Source organism: Asparagus officinalis, chromosome 4 (genome assembly GCF_001876935.1).
Source record: "Asparagus officinalis chromosome 4, Aspof.V1, whole genome shotgun sequence".
Taxonomy (NCBI): Eukaryota; Viridiplantae; Streptophyta; class Magnoliopsida; order Asparagales; family Asparagaceae; genus Asparagus; species Asparagus officinalis.
The window spans coordinates 137,699,500-137,716,830 of NC_033797.1; the positions used below are offsets into that span (position 1 = coordinate 137,699,500).

Here is a 17,331-nt window from a genome sequence, read left to right on the forward strand (position 1 = left end):
TGTTACCTTCAATTGATAAGAGTGGTTATTAAGGTCGAGAAATTGTAGATTGCGCGGCACATAGTTACATGATTATACAAAAACAAAAAGAGAGAAGCACGCCACATCAAAGCATGATACATTTCAGGCTTAAAGCCTACCTCTACGCGTACATGGAGAGAGAATATTGTTTGGTTCGGTTGCGGTTGCGAGGTGTTGTCTTTTGAGTTCCAGTTCTCCGGAAATGTTGTGGTTTTGAGAAACTTAAATATTGTCTACAACTCAAATGAGTTCAAATAGACGCAAACAACTGGAGTAAATTTTCAACCGTAGTTGCAACTGCATGTACAGGTTACAATAAAACGAATGGTCTCGAGACCCGATTAAAAAAATGTCGTAGTTGCATGCAACTGCGGTTAGAGTGTAAGTTGCAGGTACGCTAGTATGGCCCTCTTATGACATTTGTCATCAAGATCCAACCCTCTTCACATGGACAGTAGGATCCGTTACCCAGGAAGCTGAAGTATCACGAGTCTCATTAAACCCATCACCATGACTAAGTATCACGAGTCTCATTAAACCCATCACCATGACTGAGAAAAAATTGTCCAAGTTGCATGCAACTGCAGTTAGAATGTAAGCTGCGGGTACGCTAGTATGACCCTCCCATGACACTTGTCATCAAGATCCAACCCTCTTCACATGGCCAGCAGGATCCACTGCCCAAGAAGCCGAGGTATCACGAGTCCCATTAAACCCATCACCATGACCGAGAAAAAAATTGTCCAAGTTACATGCAACTGCAGTTAGAATGTAAGCTGCGGGTACGCTAGTATGGCCCTCCCATGACACTTGTCATCAAGATCCAACCCTCTTCACATGGCCGGTAGGATCCACCGCCCAAGAAGCCGAGGTATCATGAGTCCCGTTAAACCCATCACCATGACCGAGAAAAAATTGTCCAAGTTGCATGCAACTGCAGTTAGAATGTAAGCTGCGGGTACGCTAGTATGGCCCTCCCATGACACTTGTCATCAAGATCCAACCCTCTTCACATGGCCGGCAGGATCCACTGCCCAAGAAGCCGAGGTATCACGGGTCCCGTTAAACCCATCGCCATGTCAGCACAGCACGAAATCCAGCAACATCTCACATCCCATGCCCTTCCCGCTGCAGATAAGCTGGTCCATCCCAAGTTCTCACAGGGGCCCAAACGGCCCAATATCACGGGGACAGGCCCAGATGGCCCTAGGAGGACCAGAACAGAAAAATCCTCAGTAGAAGAAAATCCAGAATCCCAATTACTATTGGACGCTCACCGTCCACGTCTCGCCCCGTGGGCCCAGCACCTATCACCTTATCTTGGCTTCTCACTCTTCTCGTTATAAAACGGACCGAGCTAACACCAAACCCTGCGTTCGTCGAGCTCGGCTCCTTCGATCACAAATGGCTCTTCGGGCTTCCTTGCTTCCTTCGGCTCTCTCAGCGCACAAGGAGGTAACAAGATATATACTGTTGCTATTTTTTTTTGGACGAGTAGATGTTAGCTACGTGCGTGCGTCGGTCAAGGGCTGGGTCTGAGTCGAAAGTGTTTGTGCAGGGAAAAGCGAGCGCCAAGGACTCGGTCTTCTTGGGGGCTCCTCTCTCTGATCAATCCAAGCCTAGCTTCAGTCCTTTGGTGTTCAGGAGGCCTCAAGGGGTAAAAAAAAAAAAAAAAAAATTCTTCTTGCTTTGTATGGCGAAAATTTTATGGACTAAATTCGTGCTTTAATAATGGACTAAATTGTCTTGCATTAATATCACTTTGTTGAATAAGGAAGCCAGGTGGACGGATGGGGTGCGGGATGAGGGAGCGAAAGCGGAAAAGAGAGAATATGATCTGTCTCATGTTGAACTTAGGAAAAGCTTCGTGTGCCTGAAGCCTGAACTATTTTATACATCGATATCTTTTTAAAAATCCGTTTTAAATACTTGGCTGCCGGTATTTTCTTACATATCTATTTCATATAAGAAATTCAATATATTATAATGGGAGAAAATTGCTTCAAGACCCCAAAACTCAACTTCTATTGTGCCCCAGCCCCTCTTACTTTCCCTAATGTGCTGCAGCCTCTCCTTTTTTAAAAAAAATTTGAGGCCTAGAAGCAATTTTCCCAAGAAAAAGAGTTAATATTCACATAAATAAATAGAAATACACAGAAAGAGAGAATAAACTAGAGATTTGCGTGAGTGTTATATTCTACGTAGTGACAGAAGATCGAGCCAAGGAAATTAATAACGAATAGTAGGATCGTTTAAATAAGTTTGATTCTGTGTCGGATCGTAAAAATTAACCCACTTTACGAAAGATCTTTTTCTTCTCTTCGATCGAGATCGAACATCAATCGCAACGATTCGATAGATCGCTCGTTGGGATAGATGTCGATAGACGATACCCCCTCGAAACGTATGGGAGGTTTTCTCCTCGTACGGCTCGAGGAAAATGATACCATCTTAAAAGCCTTGCTCTATGTTCTAACATGCACGCAACGTGCTCTGCAGAGGGCAAACATCTCCATCGGCGTCGTCCGCGCCCAGACTGCCGCTACAGCGAGCCCAGCGGTGAAGCCAGTGAAGCAGCGCGCGGAAGCGAAGTAAGACGGCTCCGGAGAGGGGCACTGCGTAGTCAGTACACGCGGGTGCCTCCTCGCCGAAAATCAGGGGCGCTGGCGCAGGGGGCGAAGATCCCTAGCCGAGACTGGAAAATGGAACGGTGGATAGCACTGGCCTGGCAGAGACGCGCGAGAGGCCGGAGAAAGGGCGAAATCGCGCGGAATGAGGCAAGAGACAGAGGGACTACACCGTCCATGCATTTGGAACCATCGCGTCCGCTCGGCCAGCGTCCGCGGTGAAAGGACACAGTTTGTGGCCAGGCTTGAAGCGTCGAGAAGGCTGCCGGGATCGGACGTGTGGCTCGTGTGCAATGCGGCCGCGAGTTTTAATCAAGAACCGAGCCGCAGGCGCGCCGAGTTATACCCCGCCGATGGGTTCGAGATGAGCGTCGGGGTGAACCATCTCGGCCATTTCTTGCTTGCTCGACTGCTTCTTGACGACTTGAAGGAGTCGGATTATCCGTCGAGACGGCTGATCATTGTTGGCTCAATTACAGGTACAAAAATTGGTTAAAATAATTACCATTTAAAAGACTAAGCAAGATTCGAACTGCTTCGGTGTGTAAAGACCAAACTGCTCCCAAAACTACTTCGGTATAAAGCGTAACTAGCTCGAATTATGTAGGATGAGCTTGAATTAAATGTTAGTCGAAAAGGCGAACCTTAAACCCAAAATCTCGTTGACAGCAGAAGTATGTATTTATTACTTGAGTACAAAAGAGGATGTGGATGTGAGCCGTCACCACATTTAGCAAAAATGATTTACCAACCGATACGAACGGTGAGGTTCGTCTAAACTATTTCTTAGTAGCTCATTTAGCAAAATGAGCTGATACGAGAACACCTCGTATCATAATATATATATATACTTCAGAACTAACACGTAGTCCTCTCCGTCTCCACAGGCAACACAAACACACTGGCCGGAAATGTCCCCCCGAAGGCAAACCTCGGGGACCTCCGAGGCCTCGCCCCGGACTGAACGGGACGGCCGGCTCGACGATGATCGACGGCGGGCAGTTCGACGGGGCAAAAGCCTACAAGGACAGCAAGGTCTGCAACATGCTGATGATGCAGGAGTTCCACCGGCGATACCACGAGGAGACCGGCATTACCTTCGCCTCCCTTTACCCCGGCTGCATCGCCACCACCGGGCTCTTCAGGGAGCACATCCCGTTGTTCAGGCTGCTGTTCCCTCCCTTTCAGAAGTATATCACCAAGGGCTATGTCTCTGAGGAGGACGCAGGCAAAAGGCTTGCCCAGGTAATTAATTTTACTCTAAGTTATATGACGATGTTATTTCTCCGTTAGTTTTTGAACTCAGGCCTGAATCTCGTGGGAATATTATTAACATTACCTATGTGTATATTACTAAGGGAGTTAAAAAATAAATAGGGAAGCAAAAAAAAAAAAACACGCTTTCGGGACTAGAAAACGTGTATGTGCTTAGGGGGTCTTTTACTGCTGCAGATAGACCCTCTGAGTTAAAATTTTTTTTATCTTTTTACCTTCAACGGAAGGGTCTTTTTTGTTCTTTTTTTTTTTTTTTTGCTCTACTTAGGGGGTCTACCAGTAACAGCGAAACTGGAGGAATAGTAACTTACTAACAAGCGGTCACACTTCCTCAGTACGTTGTGTATCGGAAATTTTACCCGCGGGGTAACTTGTTTGCAGGTGGTGAGCGATCCGAGCTTGACGAAGTCTGGGGTGTACTGGAGCTGGAACAAGAACTCTGCGTCCTTCGAGAACCAGCTTTCGCAGGAGGCTAGCGACGTAGAGAAGGCTAGGAGAGTCTGGGAGATCAGCGAGAAGTTGGTCGGGTTGGCCTAATTGATTCTTGTAGTGAATCTGTTTCTTTGTTTTTTGTAAAATGTAGAGTTGTTGAGAAAAATAAAAGCGCAGACGTCCCTTCCGTGGTGAATTTTCTCAACCCCGCTGTCCTTTAATTGTGTGTCCAGTGTGGTTGAGTCTGTGTGGTTTTGACAACTAAAGTTGGTTCAACGATAACGAAACTCCAAAGTTATGATAAGGATTGGAAACCATAACGCAAGCTTAGTGCTTTCGAGCAAATGTCAAAATAATAATAATAATAAATTTTTCGATGCTCTCCGCTACGTCTCGTTCACTGACCTGTGTTAATGCAGTAACTGCCCATGTCTAAATACCGCCCATGAAAATGGCTTGAGGCTGAGGCTGAATCCCTGCTGGAAATCAACGCAGAAAGATCCCTGAGCAACTTCTCAAGATGGGGATCACTGTCTGCTGAATTGTTTATATAAGCACCACTATATTAATTGAACACGGCGATAATCGAACCGTTCAATTTCAGAGCCTTCAGGCTCTGAAGATGTTAAAAACACACCCCAGGATAGATTATGACGATATCAACATCCAGGCGTTTTAGTTTCGCCGCAACACACGATTCAAGCACCAAAATGCAACGTCTAGATTGTTATATTTCCAGCCAACATACTGAAATATAGAATAAATTTTTTTTCCCCCGGCCGTGCCTGGCCATAACAAACTAGGACTTGCAGCTCTCCTGATCTTGAGCTAAGTTTCACAATGTACACTGGAATGTCTTAAGTAACTAGTTTCACAACGTACACTGGAATGTCTTGGCAAATAATCTCGCTAAGGTCTCTCACTTAGCAAAGCATCGGAAGATAATAGATTCCTCTTAAGACTTTCTCCTGGGCTAAATTTTAACTGGCAAAAATAGGAAAATACTAAAACAAACGTGAAGAAGATGATGCCCATTCGTAAGCTTTCTCGGCCGATAATCCTGAGGCAAGAAATGCAAGAGCCTCTGATACGTATGATTTTTTTTTAGCCAGACCGGAGCATTTTAACTCTCTGCCCAGACTTCTTCAGTTGTCGAGCACGTTCTTTCTCTTCTTTCTTGCGAAGTGCCTCAGCGCTGAGCTTGGTTTCTGCCTCTCCTGACATCTTCTTCTTCTCTGCCTTCTTCCTTTGGATTGCTTCTTGCCTAGCATTCTGCAGTTCTTTGAATTCCTCTTGAGCCATCTTTGTTCTTGCTGCTTCAGTTTTGGAACGGGCCTGGAATATAAATGAAATAAATCCACTGACCGTATTTGAAAAAGTTAATAGCAATCTTAAACGCAATGCGAGTTTGGAATTCAAACAATTAGTTTATTCTTCAGGAGAAACTAGTCATCAAAGGTTTGGAATGACAAAAAATAGGGTGGGTAAATTTCACAAAGTTACCACAAACTTTGGAGGTCTTCGTACAAAATTATCTTAAAACATTTTTTAAACAAAACTACAATGAACAATAAAAACTGCAGAAAAACAACAGGAACTGTCATGTTAATGGCTTGAATAAAAGGTATAAAATTACCCATGTCCCATGAGAACAGGGGAGGCAGAAGAAGGTATCATAGATGATACATAAAGCATATGAGCGCAAAATTGACAAAAACATGTTATATGCTCCACAGTTAATAATTTACCCTAATGCTACCAGACATGGTAGTTTACTCAAAAAATTCATGACAATTTTCTCTAATTAAAAAAAAGTTTATAGTAGCTCTGTGCAAAATCCTCCAAACTACATATGTGTTTTGTGAAATTTTCTCTAAGAAATAATTACAGAACTCAAAATAAGTTTTAAAAAAAAAAGAAAGAAAGAAAAGGATGTAAAGCATATGTGAGAATAGTACTTGCAATAAAAATCACTACAAGTAATATCCATGTAAAAGGCACGATTAAGCAGCAAGTACAAATTTGGGAACTATGAGGACAGACAGGGAATAAATTGAAACCAAGAAGCATATGGAGATACTTGCAATAAAAATCAGTGCCATACCAGCAATATCCATGTAAAAGGCATGACTAAGCAGCAATTACAAATTTGTGAACAATGAGAGCATACATAGAACAATGTGCAATCTTCAGTTCTAAACCGAGAAGGGGAAGTAAGAGATAACTGACCTGTGAGCTGACTTTGTAGCGTCCAATCAAATCAATGTAGTATGGTACAAGAGCAACCAGTCTTGTCATGTTAGCCATTTCATTGACACCTGGAAGCGCAAACTTGAATACAAGAATCTTCTTATAAGATGTGGCATGTTGGTCAGAGAAGTGTAATGAGATGAACCACTTCCCAAATTTCTCAAATGCCTTCTCACCAAAAACCTGTATGGATAACAGTCTGCAATAAATACCCAAGCAATGTGTACTACAGTGATCATAGATGAAAAACAATTCCGACTTACAATCGAAGATATACTATATCCACATTATAAATTTTCATATTTTAACAAAAGAACACTAGATGACCCAGTCTAAAGACATGACCTTCGACTTTATTTTCAACCCATAATTGGAAGAAGATAAAGCAGATGTTCTCAGTCACCAAAAGACGCAACCTTTCATGCGAACAAGATCTGGCAACTGGGCAAGAGTTAAATCACCAGGACATTGCATGTTTAAATTCCAAAGGACCCTGGCTATTTTTAGGTCCAGTTTTAAGTTGATGTATCAACATCAAGGAAGTAAAAGCAGCAATTATATCAACATGGCACTCTAAAAAAAGCACGTGTAAAGATAACCATGTTGGTTTGACTACAGGAGATGACCACTATCACCCCAAGAATAGTGATAGAGCAGAAGACCAACAGAGGAGTATAATTAATGCCCATCAAGAAGCCAGGAAGAAGACAGAGTCAAGACATGACCAATGCATATCTGGACACGGACTCAAAAATTCCAAGTAGTAGGAGAGCTACAAAATGGAATAGATTTATGAAGATCCTAAGTTCGAAACAAAAATTTCAAACCTGAAACTTGCCAATCTTGGCACCATATAGAACCAAGAACAAGGTTAACACACTTTAATTCACGAGAAACTCATAATCAAAGCTATAAAATTTGAAAAGTGGGAGAGGTTTTCGATCAGCCTACAAACTAAAATTGTAACTGCAAAGAGTCTTCCCTCAAGAAAAGTAATCCACCGAGGCAGAGCCCTTATGTTAATGTTAAGGGTATTGGAACTTCCCAAGAGCAGTTCCAGTTTTCACAAAATTGGTCCATTTTTTAATCATTTTCTGACAGTTAATATCTCCTATTATGGTCCTCTGTTAGTAGTAGTTCTATTAGGTTTCTAGTAAGGTTTTCTTATATACTAAGCAGCCAATTGCATCGACACGTCCTGAAAAAACCTTCCTAGCAAGTCACACATTCTGAAATTGATCAAGGAGCGTGTTTAACTATGTAGCTATCCATAAGTCCATCTGCAAAAATTCTGCCTATGATTAGTTCTCGAGTTCTTATATGAAAGCTTCCTTTATTACATCTCACATGGGACTATCTGATTTCATTATAGAGCCCCACCACAATAACACTTCACGAGGCAATATGAATTCTAGAGGTGGCTCACATTTCTATGTACAATGATATTTTATCCCTTGTAGCACTTAGCTCTATATTTCCTAACCCAAAAAAAAACAAGACAAAACAAAAAACAAAAACAGAACTTAGTTCTATATGGTACTTAGTTTAGCACACTCCTCGTTGGTGTCAATATTTGATACAGTTAGTCATACCCCAATCAATACCCCAATCAAGGAGTTATCCAAGTAGTCATTATCCTTAGATTTTCTTCCGCGAGAGCATGCTCAATGATTCCTCTCTTAAAGTTCTTGCGCTCATAGGAACTATTATATGGCATTGTTTCCGTTATCACATGTCTCATGTAGACAATTCAAGGTAACTAGGGGTATGATACATGTACAGGTCCTCTGCCCTATAATAACGATCCTTACATCAGGGTTTGAGTAATAGCATGGAGAAATGCTTATGGGTTGAGATCGTGAGCAATGAGGATTGAGATAGATCATCCACAAACATGTAATTTTCTCAACTGTTGATGAATAAACCATGTTTTCCTCTATTTTTTTCTCCAAGAGTTTAACAAAGCATCAGCTGGTTAAGGCATTAAGGATGGCATCTAGAACCAATTTAGGCCAGCATAATAAAGGTTAGATTGAAGGCCGCATCATTTAAGCAGCTATCATTCCTTTTTCACAACATCCCTTCTCTATGTATTATTTTGCTACTAGATTGTTTACTGTTGCTACTAACATGCTGACAAGAGCTGCCTTGTATCAACAGGTCCTCACAAGGCTGTGTCCATAACATTAGACAGGCTGAGGCAAGCATAAATTTCCAAGACGAATGAAAGCCGACTTCCATCAAGTATTGCACATAATATTGTGTACAGAAGAAAACATAATAAATTGCTTACAACTTCCAAGTCTAAGCGGCAACTTTAGCATATTACTATCATTATCAAGATTTGAAGTATTGGCCTTTATCAAAAGTATATTAGTTCTGAAGTATCGTGGTTTGAACATATTGATCAGATACAGTTGAAACCAATCAATACCGTCAATATATTGACTAATAACAGCAAGTGTTGATTGATATAATAATAACCATACAGAGGGAGAAATAAAGCTTTGGAGTATGAAAATTTGAGTGTTAGTAAGAAAAATAAATCCATGTAAAAAAACTTGTGAATCACTAAAAATGACAAAGCTCCTGATACCTATGTCATACTTATAATCAGAGCGCATGGAAACTCAAAATTTCTGAAACTGGAAATAGAAACCATTCACCGATACGATACCAGCACCGACAATTCAAACCTCCATTGGTATACATCTTTTACACTTCACATCAAATAAAATAATCAAGAATGGATTCTATCGTATCCAACATTAAAAGTTCGGCCAACGCCAGTTGTTTACGCTAGATACTTAGCCCAGCAGTAGTAAGTCTGAGTTTAGTAAAATTGCAACATCATTCCAAATGTTTGTAAAACTTGATGTTCAAACCACTACATACATTAATGATGCAGATGGATATACATCATACGAAATGTTCCAAAAAGTTCTTTTGCACTTCATTTCTACTTAGGTATCAAGCAAGAGACTACAGTCTAGAGCATTCAGCCAATTTGTGAGGTCCAGATAACAATGGTATAAGTGTGTCTTCAGCATGTGTTAGCATTTGAGTACCAAGAAATTGAGCCCTTCAAATTAGTGTTCTAGAATGTAAATAAAGTACGATTAGGAAAAAGTCCAAGTAACTACAGTATGTGATGTATATGTTATCAGCTGATAGTAAATAAGAATGATATCTGCTCAACATGGATTTGGTCAATGCAATTTTAAAGTGTTAATTAACAATGTGGCCTTTTGTGATTGAAGCATGATGATAAAAGCATTCCCTGCTGTAAAGAACCCTACTAACTTGACAGCATAACAAAATTTCAGAGCAAGTAAATAGTGGATCAGTACACTCCATTAAATTTCTTGGTGATACCTATGCATTGAATATATGTGGTTACTGACACTAGACAAGCTGGTTTTCCAAGTTCAAATAGGTCAATTTGTCCAAACCAGACCTGAACTGTATGCAAATGGGCATATCTAGCCATGTTGCTCAGGTTGGATTCATAAAATTCCTATAATTCTTGGATCAGGTTAAGTCTGATACTTCAAGCAAACTGGTTAAGCCAAAAGTTATCTTTACATATATTTGATGGTAACAGGCAACTCTAGCATATTGCTCTCATAATTATATGTTGCTTTGCAGCCTCCTCAACGATTTAGAGTTCGCCTCAGAAAAAAGAAACAAATAATAGATGAATAATTGATCACTCTAGAGAAAGGAAACGCCATGGACCGGGAGAAAATTATAGATCAATAACTTCCAGAGAAATTTGTCAGCAATCTAGTTCCTTAATTAAAAAATCCACCTATTTTTCGTTCCTCACTGGCAGTATGAGCTTTCCTTCAGCGATTTATCTCTTCCACTCACAACCTGTCCAGATATTCTTCAACTTTCATTTTGGACCTTTTTGCATTCAATTTGGTAAAATTAGGACATTTTTTACTCATTAATGATATGTGGCTAGGATTATATTTAAACATAGATCCGGTCCTCTTAAGCTTTAAAGAGATCCTTCACGAGAAACCTCAATCATGGTTATCCAATGGATAGTCCATGCCATCAAAGTTGACCCATGTTATTTCAGAATATATAAACCAGAAAGTAAAAGACTTCAAACTTTCATGTCTGCGCATCAAAAATCGATGCTTCTTGGTCCACAATTTCATTGGTTGGACACCTAACGATCTTTTGGTGAAAATGCCCCGCTGTGACTAGAAATTCTTGCCTGTGACTGTTTGTAAGCTTATGTTGCATGCAATTACTTACTAGAGTAGCGATCCAAAATATTCCAAATACAAATTGAAATTTCACGGAGATAAGTACAAGGGTTGATTTGTTGAAGTATAAAACATGTGATAGATCAAGCAAAAATACGTTGGAAAAGGTCTTTTGTAATGACCGTAAATTTTGATACGTATTTAAATAAATTTTTCTAGTATTTAAAATATTATATTATATTTTGTTAATACTTTTCCTAATTTCTGGAATTTTCTGAGTTTTCAAAATAAATAAATAATAAATATATAGTCTTGTATTTATTAATTCTGCTAAATATTAATTTATGGTTTAATGATTTTATATATAATCTTTTGGTAGCTAATATTATTACTTATTAGTGACCTTATTATTATTAATGTAAACCTGAGCTTAGTATATTAGTACATATGTAAATATATAAATATTTGGCTGTTAATTATTTATTAATATTATTATATGGTTAATTATTATTATAAGGATTATTTTTTAAATATTATGAATAAGTAAATAAATAAATATTTCCCATAATCTTTTCCCTCTTAATTTTCTCATTTTGAATTCCTACCATATTTTTCCCTGATTAATTCTCTAATCAAATCCCAAATCATGATCAATTATCCCCCCAAATATTTCTCCCGTGATCAAATCCCCTCTCCCATAACCGGGTCAATCACAATCAATTCATACCATTTTTCCTCCTGACCCATCACTCACGTTCACACCCTCTCTCCTCACGTTTCTCTCTCCCCCTTATCACCATCTCACTCTCTCTCCAATCAGCCAACTCACACCTCCTTCTCACTTTAAAAAATATCTCAATCCCTGATATTTTGTCAACAATCTATTTTCAAAATCCCATAAATCACGTACACCAACTTTCCTCTCTTATAATTCGTACTCCTCTTCTCTCTCTCTCTCTCTCTCTCTCTTCTCTTTCTCTCTCTCTCTCTCTCTTCTCTCTCTTCTCTGTACTGTCATTTCTCTCTCCCCTCAACTCCAGAAACCCAAACGAAAACAACCCCAAGCCACCACTTCGCCGCCTCCTGCTGATCCGCCTTCAAACACCACGCAGCTTCGCACCGACGACCTCGCCCAACAACCTCCGACCGCTTGACCCCCACCTCAAGAAGCCACCGCCTGAACACGACCACCCTATCCCTCCCCTCCTTGTTCGTCAGCCCCAACACCCTCCTCCACGCCAAGCTTCAACCGCCACTGAGCTCGAGCCCGACGAACTGCCACCGCTCAACCCCTCTGACGAGTTCCCGCCGCATGAGACCCCGACGGCCACCTTCTCGCCACCCGCGTCAGCCCGTCGACTCCACCTTCGATGACCTGCCATCCCTCACCCAAGCTCCGACGCCTCAAACCCTATCCAAACGCCCGCACCCCCACAGATCCGCCGCCCCTCGCCGAGCTCGCCAGCCGAGCCGCCCCCTGTCACCTCAGAACCTGACGCCGACCGGCCAGCGCCGCCGCCCTCACGCCTCAGCACCACCTCCAGTTCGCCGCCCGCCTTCAACCAGCGCCACCACCTCTTGCGCCTATCCTCGACCACGCGTTCAAACGCCCACGCTCCGCTGCCATCTTGAGTTCTCTCCCCTCGTCGCTCAACCGCGAGCCCCGACGCCCAAGTTTGCTGCCAACGACCACCAACCGCAACCACCAACGCATCTCCTTCGTCGCACGCCACCTGTTCGACGATATACCGACGCAGTCCAGACCCACCACAGACGTCGCTTGAGATCCGTCGTACCGCGTCCGCATCGGCGCCACCGTCTCCTCGTCAGACCCCACTGTCTCGCAGGCAAGATCCCCTATTCTCGATTTGTCTATTTATTATATTTTTGATTTATCATAAATTGATATGGCGCAATATCCATAATCCCGTTTGATTATCTCAGTATAATATTAGATTTGTCGTAATTTAAGTATATGCAAGATTCCGTTACTTATTGACTTGTCATTTCAATATTTATATCTGTTAGTAATTGGTTAATTAAATTAGTCTGTGATATATTATTACCTGCGTGGGATTGCTTGACATGAATAGATGTGTGGAAGCTCGTTGTTATCACTTAGTTGTTATCCAATAGGAGAGACTGTACATGAAGACGACTTCTGTTAAAAGTATGATTTATAAGCGTGCTTCAAAGCATGGCTATACTCGCTCGACATCGATATCCCGATGTGAGGAGTCCCGAGTTCCCTCGATATCGATATCCCGGTAATGAGGTTTCCTTGATTATTATTATTATTATTATAGCATTGACTAGACGATGCACTCTTGATCGGACGTGTTGTGGGTCATGGTTATGTTCATAGTTTTACAGATATCGTTCCACGGTAACTTCGTGGCTAGTGCGCAATATTTCATGTACAGTTACTTAATTAATATGACAAACATGGGGTTATAAAGGGGGATTGGACGAAGAATATAGCATGTATATAAACGGGCACAGCGCTTTCTTATTATCGTGATATCGTGAGTGTTATGTACATGGGCCAGAGGGCCAATACTTGACTTGAAATTATCCGGTGATATGAGCATTAGCTCTGTGTGAGATGTGACCAGTGACCTGTTATAGAATAACTAGTTAGTAGGCTAGGTTGTATTTCTGTTCATACTTAGATCGGGATTAATAATTAATTATCTATAATTTGAGACATAAGGTATATACATGAGGGTTTCCTTGTTTGGATTATTTCGCTCGACGTACTACGTCTCAAGTTATAGGTATTTAAGTATTAATTCCATCTAGTTGTGTGATTTGGATATTTGGATGTACCCTGTTGGCTAGTTGCGAGATCTTGACACTTGGATGGTTTTCTTAGATTCTTCTGATGATTTTATTCCAGTGATAGATTGTATTCAGATTATTATTAATTCATTTGCACGTTATTATTATTATCACTGTTTTTGCTTTGGTTGTCCGATCGTTCCTATTTCTCTCTGTGGGGTCTTGCCGTGCGTCATGCACCTGACGTACACCTGTTTTCTCTGGTGTACGTCAAATTTAGAGGAAGAACAGGTCTAGCTTGGAGATACGCCAGGAGCCAGATGATTCTCAGTAGGAGTACCTTGCAGACGTAGCAGAAGAAGAAGCCGAAGCTTAGTCATCTCTTTTATTATCAGTTGGTCCTTAGTTTACTTTTGTAGTTCTTTCTACTTCTGTTGATCGATGTATATTATACTTTCTAGTATTTCATTCAGATCGTTTTGTATATGGGCATGTTGGCCTGCATATTATGTCTGGGATGATATTCATTTATGATATGTATTATTTTATTATGTGTTGTTCATTATATTCTTGCTATCTGTGATCGGGGACCTGTGACTTCGCATTGTTTGTATTTCTTGACGCTTAACGTATTAGATTGAGAAGACGGGGTCTAGCACTTATCTCTCCTCAGTCCAATACGTCGCGGGCTTGTTCACGTCCCGATTCCCCGGTATTTTGGGAAGCGGGGCGTGACATCTTTAGTTCACTAATCATCTGATAATAAGTCTTACAACAGAATTTAATAACAAATCTTATAATGAATTAGTACTCAATTAAAGGCTTAAAGCTCTTGACACTCATCCTACTATATATCATAGATTAGATTCATGACCAGGTTCCTTGGTGTACCTCTACCACCACTTTGTTCGTATTTAAAAATAATAGATTTGATTATAGTATCACTACAAAAAAATCTAAAAATACGATGCCATTTACAAGGATGAGAAACTCTCAAATAACACATATCAGAACTCTGAATCACATCAAATATACTCGAATATGCAAAGGGATTCCACTCGCTAATTCCCCAAGATTTTGATCAAAATCACATTACAGAAGTCATCATTATCCAACTTGGTATCCTTCATCATCTTCATGAGAAATTAAACACTTTTTAGAGTGAAGGCATTCTTTTTCTGAATAAGAAGAAGAACAGAAGGGTTGGAGGCCCAACTTTGCGATAATTTAAAAGTTTTGACGGGGCTCTAACTTTTACAGTGGTCTTGTACAGATCTCATTTCTAAATTAAGGATATTGTCATTATGTAAGTTCCCAAAGTGATCAAGGGTTCTTGACAGCGAATAGGTTGACCACTCCAAATCTCAGGTGTCTTCTGTGTAAGGATATTTCTGTCCACACTCCACACATTATCCCTTCCTTAACTTTTTTGTGTGATTTATTATTTCCTTCCTTATCTTTATTCAGTCAGCATAGTCAATCATCATATCTCCCCTTCCCTCTCCCCAGTCCTAGCAAAGATGTTCCAGGACATGACAAAGTGACCATTGGTGGAGATTCCATAGAAGAAAACTTAACTGCCAAGCAATCGAAGTCTAGGAGTCTGATATTTAAAAAAAAATTATGCACACCTTTTCCCTTCTTTACTTTTTGGTGTAATAATGCCTGAACTTTATTTAGTCAACATTGTTAGTGAATTATCATATTTGCCCCTCCCTCTCCCCAACCCCTGCAAATATCTTCACATGACATCCTGAGGGAACCATGATAACACCTTGAGAATTTATCTAATCTAGTTTGCCTATAAACTTAAGTGACCATCATTGGAAATTTCTCAAAATAAAGTTTCATCCAATTAAACAATCAAAGTCTGACGTTTTACATATCTTTTATTTTTTATTTTTTATTTTTACAAGAGATAATGGCATTCAAGTCTCTCCTTCTCCACACCCACAAGTCAGCAGAAGTAAAAAAGATTCTACATCCATCTATGAACTCAGTTTACCCTATTAGTAGTTCCGCAATACAAGAAATCCTTTCCCAACAACCTAAAGCAGATAGCAAGTGATGTGATTATTTAACTAACTTGAGGCTCAGCACCAAAAGTTACAGTCTCCAGCATCGAAAGGACTTGGCCTGAGCTATACTGAACCCAAGTCAGAGTTAACTGAAAGAAACCTGTTAGTGTTAGTTCGTTGAACAGAGAGCTTGAACACACTTTCATCGTCACAGACTCACAAGCCTTTGTTAACAGTGGAATATAGAACAAGAGTTTGACAATTTCCAACTTGCTCATGGATTTACAATTTTCAGATTTTGCTGGCCTGGAAAACCTTTTTCTTGTTCCCTTAGGTGAGCCATGTATGCTTTACTAACAATGCAACCATTAGGTGTTAAACCCTCTTCCAAATATAAACTCCAGACAATAAAAATTACAAATATTTTTTTATATCAAAACAATAAATGGATGTATGTTACACAAGGTTTACTTTCATTCATGTCAAAATTAATTAATCCGGATAGAAAGATACTACACAACAAAGAAGATCCCATCTTTATAAATCCACGTGGAACATGTACCTACGAGTTTAAAAAACTGATCACGTGCAATGTGCGTCCAAGAGATATGAGTAACTTACATAACTTAATTTTAGAACCCTACACGTACTAGAACATATACTCCTAATCTTACAGATGCAGTATCAATGTAACAAGGTTCAACCAAAAGTTAGAATGCAACTTATAGCCGAAAGTATATGGAGAATCAGGATAATAAAATGGGTTATTTGCACTTAACACCCTAAAGTTTCATCCTTTCTTAACCTTGTAAAGCGCAAAAAAGACATCATCAGTGATGTTCAAGAATATCAATGTAGAAAAAGTAATTTTACCAAGTTTTACTTATTTATTTGTTTTTTGTGTTTAAGAGAAGTAAGGAACATAGGGCTTTCAGATATAAATTGCCAAATTATGGTCAATTTGATAACTTTAGGATTAAATTGTCAAAATAGAACTGAGGATATCAAAGTTAAAGAAGTTAAAGCTTTAGGGTGCTAAAGTGCAAATAAGTCCAATAACTTCAACCAATTAAAGCATCTTCCACATCCAAAATTTCCAATTAAAGAAACTTCAATGTCAAATAGAAACCTCACCTGGTCGAGCACAACATCCGTGATCAAATCCCCTGCAACCTCCTTCGACTCCGTAACCACCATCAACTCCTCAGCAACCCACTTCCTCCCCGTTGGAGCACTCGCCATCAAATTTGCAAACCTTGTAAGATCTCTCTCCTCCTTCTGCATCGTCTTCGCAAGCTTCTTCCTCCCCAAAGCCAAAACCACGTGATCCATCGCCTCCTCATTCATCACCACCTCAAAAGTAATCGTATCCTTCTTCGGGAAAATCAAATCCATCGCCATCGCAATCAAATCGTGCCTACTCTTCAGCTCCATCGTCGCCAGCAGCCCCTGACAAAACCTGCGCCCGCTCGCGTAGAACTTGAACACATCCTGCCCTTCTTTCAGCAACAAAGGAGCGTCCTCCTTCCCGTCGCCGGTGCCAAGCAGACTAAAGTTCTTCTCGAAGATCGAATCCTTCGTGGCGAAAGTCGACGCCCACGAAAGCGCGATCAGCTCGTTCCTCCGCTTCCCGACGAAGTAATTGATGATGAAGATGATCAAGAAGCTCACGCAAACGATCTCGACCGTGAACGACTTGATCGA

General features: G+C 40.5%; 2 protein-coding genes across 2 annotated transcripts in view; one reads left to right on the top strand and one right to left on the bottom strand.

The window, feature by feature from the left end:
• LOC109839366 (protochlorophyllide reductase-like) lies at nucleotides 1,392-4,469 on the top strand. Its single transcript, XM_020407795.1, is given in 6 exon segments — nucleotides 1,392-1,476; nucleotides 2,521-2,612; nucleotides 2,754-3,127; nucleotides 3,536-3,601; nucleotides 3,604-3,893; nucleotides 4,305-4,469. Coding segments are annotated over 6 exon segments (1,029 nt in total). The 5' UTR covers nucleotides 1,392-1,425; the 3' UTR covers nucleotides 4,461-4,469.
• Nucleotides 5,053-17,331, bottom strand: part of LOC109839367 (uncharacterized protein At5g49945-like) — a 19,035-nt gene continuing 6,756 nt past the window's right edge. Inside the window, 3 exon segments of the mRNA XM_020407796.1 lie at nucleotides 5,053-5,690; nucleotides 6,585-6,788; nucleotides 16,762-17,330. Coding sequence (XP_020263385.1) covers nucleotides 5,460-5,690; nucleotides 6,585-6,788; nucleotides 16,762-17,330 — 1,004 coding nt within the window. The 3' untranslated portion in view covers nucleotides 5,053-5,459.